This window comes from Dunckerocampus dactyliophorus, chromosome 4 (genome assembly GCF_027744805.1).
Source record: "Dunckerocampus dactyliophorus isolate RoL2022-P2 chromosome 4, RoL_Ddac_1.1, whole genome shotgun sequence".
Lineage (NCBI taxonomy): Eukaryota > Metazoa > Chordata > Actinopteri > Syngnathiformes > Syngnathidae > Dunckerocampus > Dunckerocampus dactyliophorus.
This window is the reverse complement of record NC_072822.1, coordinates 2503280-2513280: the sequence shown is the minus strand read 5'-3', so window position 1 is coordinate 2513280 and position 10001 is coordinate 2503280. Positions and strand designations below refer to the sequence as shown.

General features: G+C 41.0%; 1 protein-coding gene across 1 annotated transcript; it reads right to left on the bottom strand.

Moving 5' to 3' along the window:
- Positions 1 to 1938: 1938 nt before the first annotated feature.
- Positions 1939 to 9325, bottom strand: LOC129180451 (cyclin-G2-like). The gene is made up of 7 exons (XM_054774944.1): positions 9179 to 9325; positions 8955 to 9092; positions 7441 to 7694; positions 7275 to 7353; positions 7086 to 7184; positions 4420 to 4622; positions 1939 to 2585 (listed from the first exon to the last, which is right to left on the bottom strand). Exons 1-7 carry the CDS (start codon positions 9317 to 9319, stop codon positions 2462 to 2464), a joined length of 1038 nt encoding a protein of 345 aa, XP_054630919.1. The 5' UTR covers positions 9320 to 9325; the 3' UTR covers positions 1939 to 2461.
- Positions 9326 to 10001: the final 676 nt, after the last annotated feature.

The window sequence follows — 10001 nt, the reverse complement described above, 5'->3', positions numbered from 1 at the left end:
GCGCGTCAATACAGTCCTCCCTCCCTCCCTCCCTCACACACACACACACACGCAGCTCTCAGCACATAAGAAGCCACTCTAATAATGTAATGGAAGGAGACAAGAGTGTGCAAATCATTATACTGTAAATCATCCCAACATAAATTGTCCACGTTGATTATATTTCACAATAAATACGACACAAAATGTCATAAAAAAACACAGGACTAATCAACTGATCAAATACACTGTTAGGTAAACAAAATGTACACGCTATACAGTATTGTCAGGGGTTTTTTAAAATCTTTTTTTGTCTTTTTTCAGTTATATTTCCCTTCTTATTTTCTTCCCTTCATCATAAGCCAGGGACGTACAAAGTGGCACGTGGCTTATTTTTTATTGACAGTTTGCACGTTACAGAAGTAAAATCAAACAAAAAAACAGCCAAAATGGGGAAAAAAGAGCAAAAATACACAGCTGAAATGTTGATACTTGTACAATAACTAATAATAGCACGTAAAAGCTATGGTGGGACTGAGTTATCAGTAATATGTTGAATTGTGTGTCTGTAAATGTAAAAAAATTAAGTATAGTTAATTTAACATGTTATGAAAAGTAATGAATAGAAAACATAAAAAATGAAATGATAAAATATAATTTAACATGTTATGTTATGAAATGTAATGAATACAAATCAAATAAATTAAAAACAAAATGATAAAATATAGTTAATGTAACATGTTATGTTATTCCCAGGGGTCCCCAAACATCTCATAAAAACTGATGATTGATGTTTTTCTTCAATTTAAATTGCATATTACTGTTCCAGTCTTAACTCACATGCTCACGGGTAAAAACGGCAAAGTATTTTATCATTTCAGTTGTTCATCCACATGGAAACGGCGTCCTGGGTGACCTGAAACAGTATTATTTGAAAACGGCTGCCAGAGTGGGAAAATCTGAAAACGCCGGCCTGTCGTTTCCGCCTAGACGGCCGAATCGCTGTTTTACAGAAAGGATGACATCATAGACCCGTCACCGTCAGGTGACCAGAAGTGAGCTTTGAAATTAAAAATTTAATTGAATGAAATTATGTCCCACAGCTGGCATGGGAACGCCTTGGTGTCCTCCCGGTGGAGCTGGAGGAGCTGGCCCAGGACCGGGAAGTCTGGGCTTCCCTACTAAGACTGCTGCCCCCGCGACCCGGACAAGCGGAGGTAAATGGATGGATGGATGGATGGATGAATTAAATTGACCAGAACTGGACTTAGGGGACCAATTGGGGGTGGGGTAAGTCAACGTTGATGGACTACACTTCTTCATGTCAAGAAATCCCAACTATCCCTTTAAACTGTACTTGTATTTTAGTTCATTAGAACATTTTTAGGCTTGAAAACGCTTAATTTAGACCAACGGTACCTAACATTTGCTTAAATATGCATTGGTTGGACTAATAATAGGATGTAGTCTATCACGAAACAGCCATCATTTGTTCATTATTTTTTTAAAACCATGACAGAGTGAGGGAGCGATGTTGGAACCATGATGGAGTGAGGTACGACTGTAGCTCAGCACAGTATGTATGGACTACATCTATCTCATATCTTCATCTGCTGTCCAGTTGAAGATAACATCTATTCTTCTTTGGCTATCTAATATTGTGGCCTAATATTTTCTTGGAATATATTCTTTTATCACCAAAACAAGCAATAAGCACTCAAATGAACACATAATGCCTGCAAAAGTCAAATAGTATGCTACCTTACACGTTATTTTCCATTTATTTTCTGCATCTGTATTTCATTTATATCTTCTGATTTGTATCAAGAGCCTCCTTGTGTAAAACCAGTTTTTCCTCAGGTCATAATGAGTAAAATGCACCCAAGTACAAACTCATTAAAACATCCCATACTGGAAACTTAAAAACGGACCACAAAAATTTGAATAAAAGTTCTTTAATTTTAAAATATTCTTATATTTGTCAGTGACATTCACTTTGAGCTACAGCCACATAAAAACATGCACAAATCAACATGTTTTTCTAGGTTATGTACATCTATTTTTCTCTTTATGCACTCAGTAAACAGCAAACCTTCATAATCACATTAGTGCGGCAGTTCATTTTCACATTAAAGTGTCACATTAGAATAACATACTGTACATACATATACTGCACACTTGCATAATACTGGTAATGCATGGTATCCATCAAACAGATTCTTTTAATGATTTCTTTTAAATGGCAGGAGTTAACACCGCTAGTCAACAGCAAGTTTAACGGGTGCTGTTGTTTCTGCTGGAATGCGTCGACCTATGAGGTCAGGTGATGCCGTCAAGCTGCCAGAATGTCATGTTGCACAGCTAAGTTGATGTGCTTCTAAGGTCGCAACTGCAGGGACCAACACAGGCACACATCCTGCAGGCTGGCTTTGCTGCATAATTCATGGCAAGTCAAGGTTGCCGTTGGGGTTACGCATCCGTTTTAGCGAGTCGCTTTGTGCGACGACGAATGAAACAAAGCGGGGAAGAATGATCCTTCGCCGTTGCTGCCCAGCGAGCCGCATGGGCTGTCTCCTCCACAGTTCATGTCCTCGCAGGAGTCCTCGCTGCAATGAATGCCAACATATTAGCGACGCTTCACTGGACTGCAAACCACTACATTCATGCTAAAGCTACAGCTAAAGTTACAAAATACAGTGACATCCTACCATTCTGAATTTTTTTGTTTTTGGGTAAGTATGCTTCTAAAGTAAGCTCAGTGAGTAATCTCACTTGTCCGTTTTGCGTTTTTGCAGGGGGTTTTTTTGTGACACCACCACAGAAGGGTAAAAAGGGTGACACAATGGTTAACTTATTTTTACACTTGTATAACTGTTAAGAGTGTTAGAATGTTACTTACATTGCCTACGCCAGGGGTTCTCAACATTTTCCCATTGCCTTTAAGTGGTGACCCACTTTTAAAAAGGGAAAAAGGGAAAAGCATGCTCATTTTTTTTATAAGTAAAAATGACCTACAAAACATACGATGCAGTATTTGGGCCACATTAATAAAAAATTTAAAAAAAACAGATTTTGAGAATAAAGTCGTAAATTTACAAGAAAATCTTGTGAATATTCGACTTTATTCTTGTAAATTAACAACTTTTTTCTTATAAATTTCGTAAAGGTCGTAAATTATGAGAAAAAAGTCGTAAATTTACAAGAATAACGTCGTAAATGTATGACTTTTTTAACGACAGTATTAGGGGCCACATTAAAAAAAAAAACGGGAGAATAAAGTTGCACATTTCTAAATTGAAGACTTTTTTTCTAATAAATGTACGACTTTAAAGTCGTTAATTACAAGAAAAAAAGTCTTACAATTCCGACTTTATACTTACTACGACGTTATTCTCAAAATCTCAAACTTTTTTTTTTTTTTAATGTGGCCCTCATGTCGTATGTTTTGAAGCTCGTATCTCGTAAATGTACCACTTTTCTTCTTGTAAATTTACGACTTTACTCTCATGAATTTATGACTTTTTTCCGACGGCGTATTAGGGCCATACATAAGAGAATAAAGTTATGAATTTACAAGAATAAAGTCGTAAATTTACGACTTCTTTTCTCATAAATTTATGACTTTAAAGTCGTAAATTTACAAGTTTATTCTCGTAAATTTACGACATTATTCTCGAAATCTCAAACTTTTTTTTAATATGGCCCTCATACTCTGTCGTATGTTTTGAAGTTCATAGCTTGTAATTTTGTGAATTTTGTACTTTTTTCCGACGGACTAAATTTACAAGAATAACGTCGTAAATTTACTATACAGATATATATATATACACACACACACTGTATGTGTATATACTGTATATACGGTATATACAGTATGTATATATATAATTTCTACTAAATAAAATGTAAAAATGCACTGAATATACAGATTAGAATTATTCTACCAATTCTTGTGATCTCATAAATACTTTTGCTTGGATTTTGTTTAATTATTACTGTGCTTTATTTGAATCCACATAATTTAAACAGGTCATTCTTAAGGGTCTGATTTCATTCGGATTTACTCAACTTTTAACATAATTAATAACATTGGTGCAATGTTTTTTTTACAGTGTATGTGTTCTTTTGAAATACACATTTTAAACTATGTCAACTATTTTAATAGGTATTTTAATTTTCTGACAGTCTGAAGTATGTTTTTTTTTTTTAATTTTGAAACACAAATATTTTGAAAACATATTTTTGACCCACCCAGAATGGAACTGCAACGCACCAGTTGAGAAACACTGGCCTCCGCTGTTAATTAAGATTTGATGATGTGACAGATGATTTCTATTTCCATTATTTCATATGGGGAAAAACGCCCCCCATTTCAAATAGCTCATCTATTTTGCCTCCTTACAGTATATCATACGACAAGAAGTAAAAAGGAATATGAACCTTTCGCTCTCGTCCCAGCTGCCCTCCGGTATCGTCGGCAGACCGGGGACGCTGACATGACTGGTGTGGAGACCCAGCGCCGTCCTCCGGGACACAATCCAGACCAGCTTTTTGTTGTCAGGCTTGTGGCACTGACTTGAGCTGTACTCATTCATGCATTTGGCCACAAGTTGCTGCCAGCAGAGCAACTCGCTGTCGCCGATCTGTGAAGGAGATGCGTACAGGATAATGTAATGCATGAAGGGATATCCAGTGGGCTACTTTGTGGTCGAAGCGGATGAAGAGCGTCTACATCCGCGCATGTAAACACTGTGGAACACATACACACCAGTGGACAGGAGAGAAAGTAACGCAGAGCGATTGTGAGGTCTGATTTTTTTCGAGGAGGCATTTTTGTGATGCAAATGTATTACTCTTTTAACGCATATTGTTTTGAAAAGCCAAACTCTTTGCCTAAGTGGCCCCACCAACTAACTGGAACAACAGTACGTTCCTCATCGTTCCAGAACTCGCCTCACGGGATGACGTGGGGTGTTAAGTCACTGTTGATGCAACTTCATGTAAAAAAAAAAAAAAAACGTCTGCCACGTCTGTTCCAAGGAGGGCGTGGGTGGATGTCAGCGGTAGGAGTGGTGAGACTCTGACGAGAGCTGATTCACTGACACCTTTAAAAAAGAATTTTCGGATGAGAAGAACAACTTTTGCCTACATCGGTGAGTACCGTTATCCAAGTCTTGGACGATAAACCACGCCTTTCCGGGACGTATATGTCAGATGTATGCGACCTGGTGGTTCAGACTGCAGTAGCATCATATCGCACACATATTGGATTGACATTTTTATCTTTGTCACTGCATCACACAGACCAGTGCGTGGATGCAGAACAACTTTCTCCAGACAAAACTGAAATGATTGTCTTCGGCCCACAGAAACAAAGAAAGTGTTGTCAGTCACCTTGGGACTCTTCGTCTAAAACCTAATGATCAGGTTAGAAATCCAGGGGTAATAATGGACTCAGATCTGAACTTTAACAGTCACATTAAATCAATAACATCATCAGCTTTTTACCAGCTAAAAAAATCAAAGGGAAATAGTGTGTAAACCAGATTTAGAGAGACTAATCCATGCCTTTGTCTCCAGCAGGCTAGACTACTGGAACGGCCTTCTCACTGGGCTCTCTAAACCAGCAGTAAAACAGCTGCAGCATGCTGCTGCTCGAGTCCTGACTAGAACTAGTAAATATGAGCATATTAGTCCAGTACTCAGGGCCTCTGTTGCTCAGAACAGACTTTAAAACAGCTCTGCTTGTGTACAAGTCTCTCCATGGTCTTGTGCCAAAGTACATCTCTGACACATTAGAGCCACATAAACCATCTCGGCTCTGAGAAGCTCAGGGAGTGGTCTCCTGCGGGTGCCCAGAGCCAGGACTAAACACAGTGAGGCTGCGTTTCAGTTTTCTGTTGCAAAAACATGAGACCAAACACCCAGACGCTGTATTCATTATATCTGGGGATTTCAACCACTGTAACCCAAAACCCAAATATTACCAGCATGTGAGCTTTCCCACAAGGGAAAATAGCATCCTGGACCAAGTCTACAGCAACATGAAAGGTGCTTTGAAGGCTGTTCCAAGACCCCACTTTGGAAAGGCTGACCACATCTCTATATTCCTTTATCCAACATACAGACAACTTCTTAAACAAGCTCCCCCTGTAAGTACAGCAGTTAAAGTGTGGAATGAAGAAACTGATCAAGTACTTCAGGACTGCTTTGGCTGCACAAACTGGGATGTGTTTAAAACTGCAGCGGGGAGGGAAGATTGTACTGTTGATTTGGATGAATATGCTTCTGCTGTTACTGGCTACATTAGCACATGCATAGAGACTGTTAGCACCACCAAGTATTACAGAACATACCCTAACCAAAAACCCTGGATGAACTGTGATGTAAGGGCTAAGCTACGTGCTCGTTCGACTGCATTTGTCATGGGCACCGCTGATAACTACAAAAAGGCCAGATATGACCTGAGGAGGTCCATACGAGAGGCCAAAAAACAGTACAGACTGGAGGGCTACTATTCCACCTCAGACCCTCGGCGCATGTGGGCGGGGCTCCAGCACATCACAGACTATCGACAGCAGAGTAGCGTAGCCACGTCCAGCCAAACCACACTTCCAGATGAGCTGAATGAGTTCTATGCCCGCTTTGACACCCAAACTCCTGATGAGCAGAGAGGGTGGCTGGACTTGTAATATCTCTTCTTTTTGTTGTTGCTTAATTTATTGGTATATATGTTTATGTTTCTTATGTTCTTATTCTTATTCTTTCTTGGGAGAATGAACAGAATAAGATTTTCATTGCATAGCATAACTGCTGTTTTACCATGCACATGACAATAAAACTCTCTTGAATCTTGAATCTTGAAAATCTGGAACTTCTTCCAGAAGATGTGCGACAATCCTCAACGTTGTCAATGTTCAAATCCAAGCTGAAACCACTTCTATTCAACTGTGCATTTAAATAAAGTTGCCTTGCCTCATATCTACATGCGAACGAGTCGCATTTGAAAAAAATCAGAACTGTACTGTTTAAAAAATCAGATACAGGTCGCAGAGGAGCAAAAAAATGACACAAAATGTCAAGAAAAAGATCGTCCCCGTGCATACCTTTGTGTGTCTTTGCAGATGCTGCACAATCTTGGACGCGGTGAAGGACTCCAGGGTGTCGATCGCGTGAGCGACGAGGGCGAGCGCCAGCACGGACGACTGCGGAGGAAAAGAGGCGGGACGTTGGTGAGCCCGTGCGACGTCGCTGCCGCTCTACTATGAAACTGCCACCTGAGCACAACGCCTTACTTTCGCCTTCGAGAAAACAAGCCGACACAAGCAGGCTTTCAGCTGGGCTTCCAGCCTCCCGATGCTTGGGATCTCCACCCTTGAAATACAAAAAAAGGGAATCCTACTGTGATCCACGCACACAAAGAAGCAGAAAGACAGCACCGCCGGTGGAGTGAGCGCTTACCCCTCAGCGTACACGCAGGCCAAGGCCGAGTGGTAGAGGTGCAGGAAGGTGAAGGCCGTCACCGCCGCGCCGCGCTCCCAGCTAAGCTTCACCGAGATGACCTTCTCCATCCGACATAGGTCCGACACGGTGAACTTGCTCTGGCTGATGCGAATGAGCTCGCGGCTAGGTGCCACATTGCTCTCTTCCTCCGTCACGCTGGCCGCCAAGTGGAGGCAGCAGACGGCGATGCAGGGCACGTGTTTGGGCTGAGCCTGGCGGCAACCAGTGAGTCATCGTCTCGTGATTGAAAGCTTAACCAGGTCAGTGGGACATTTCATGTCATCAAATGGCTAAAGGGACAAATTTAAACCCTGTTGCAGCCTTCAACACAAAAAGATTTGCAACACTTTTACGTAAGTCACAGAATTGTGTATTGGAAGTGTGTCGCAGAGGAAAAAGTGTGTTCGATCATGTCTGTAGCTGACTCACGGATAGTTGGCAGAGTGCCGGGCTTTATTTTAAGGTGTGTAGCGAAGCCTGCTATTTTACAAAGGGGGTTTAGGTTTGGGCATCGAGTCTGGAGCATCGATGGGAACGGGGACTAACGTTCCGATTCCCCGCGGAATGTTTTTATTTTAATCTCAAGTTTCGATGCCCACTTCTCCGACCGGAAGAAATGAAATAGCCACAAACACCAACAAAGAAGAAGCCGGCAAGCGCCAACATTTGCAACACAGCGCTATCATGAAAAGGAGGGTGCACGATCAACATGATTGATGTTCACACACTCGTGGTGTAAAAATGAGACGGTACCTTGTCTTTGATGCGCTACGTCAGAATCAGGGAAGTCAACAGTAAATGACGTCTGTCTCATGCCAACGTAACCGAGAGTTTCAGGAAGCTAGCTCATGTGGAAGTTTGTTGTAAATCGAGCGACGGCTACGGCTAGGCAAGTTTAGCAACAGTCAAGGGACTTTCTCAAGCCACACAACACACTTCCGGCCTTCAAAATAAGAGCGATTTGGTGTACATCCTGTGTCATAAAACTAGCCCTGTAAGAATTTCAACTTTTTATTAAAAAGTTCATATCATTAAACAATTCATGGACGAACTTCAGACATTTCATCCAAAAACAGCTTTGGTTAGTGCCCCGCATTTAAACCATGCAAACTTTGATCATGTTTGAAAAGCATCGGAATCAAAACGGGGAATCGTTCAAATTCAAATGATGCCCAACCCTAGTGGGTGCATACACAGGGCGGGCTAATCTAGCTAGGGGCCATTACGAAGGAAGCTTTTCCTTCATGGTGTCAAAAAAAGCGAGCGTTTCAGCGATTAATAAAGTATCTATCCATCTATCGACATGTCTCTCGTGTAAATAGTAGAATGTTAAAAATGGGCAAATGTGTCAAGATGGAAACAGCTTGACACTGGAACAGATCATTTCTATTATTTCCAATGGAGGTTGACCAGTGTCCTCGATCAAACCTCACCGCAAGGCGTGTATGTTGCACATTGTGTCAGCATGTTACCTTCACAACTGTCAGAAATCGATCCAGCAGATTGACAGCTTGTACAAAAGTGTGGGTGCCGTAGCCAAAAAAGCTGGTCAAACCCCACAGCTCCTCCACTCGGGCGTCTCTGCATTTGGCCGACACTCCACTCACGTTCTGAATATTTTTCAGGGAGACATCAGTGGACAAAACCAAAATAGTGTGGAGCAAAAAAAAAAAAAAAAAGTGGGTCAGTGGGTTACCTCAGTGGACTCCATCATCTTCAGACCAGACTTCCTGGGAAGAAAGTTGTCCTCCAGGGCGCAGCAAGACTTCAGCTCCCTCACAAGTGACCTGTCCAGTCCTCCATGGTCCTTCATCCTGGAGAAAAACATATTTAACATGACATTCTTTAGGTTTCCTGCACTGACATATAAGCAAAACACTCAAGTGTGTACGAGCGGTGGAGCAGCTCCTTGATGTCTGCTAGCTAAGCCACACCTGCTTGGTGTCAGGTATCACTGGACACACCCCCGAACACAATCAAAACACATATTTTAGATTATATAACAGATTTATGTTAGTGCTCATCATTGTAAATTACCAAAAACCCACAATACTTGGTTATTAGTGGTAACAAAAAGTAATGTGTTTGCTTACCTCAAAGTTAGCTTCTTAAGAAGCTACTGTTACTCGACAACACAAAGAATCTAGGTCATCTCGTAAAATATTATTTACCAAGGCAGGTCACATCCAACAGTAAACACGCACGAACATTAATGCAAACGATGCTTTTTTTTAAGTTAATAGCAACCAATGACATGTCGACATTACTTTCCGGGTGCCAAAGACAAGAAAAACAACCACATACACACTAGTCGACTACAATACCCAGCACGCACCACTGCACAAAAACAGGAAGTGGAAAAAAATCCAATTGTGTCTTTCGGCATAATATTCGACTTATTAAAACGCGTTTTAGTACAAACAGTTTATATTTGGTATATATGCTAGAGGCTAATAAATACTACGTTGTGAATTTACTTAAACTGGGCGGTTGATGTAGTTCCACTTTCTCGAACAAGA

Excerpts from the sequence above, each read along its gene's own strand:
- LOC129180451 (XM_054774944.1), bottom strand. The coding sequence starts at position 9,319 with ATGTTAAATATGTTTTTCTCCAGGATGAAGGACCATGGAGGACTGGAC. Across the intron at positions 9,093-9,178 it reads AGATGATGGAGTCCACTGAG|AACGTGAGTGGAGTGTCGGC; the intron begins GTAACCCACTGA and ends AAAAATATTCAG. Across the intron at positions 4,623-7,085 it reads ATCTGCAAAGACACACAAAG|ATCGGCGACAGCGAGTTGCT; the intron begins GTATGCACGGGG and ends TCTCCTTCACAG.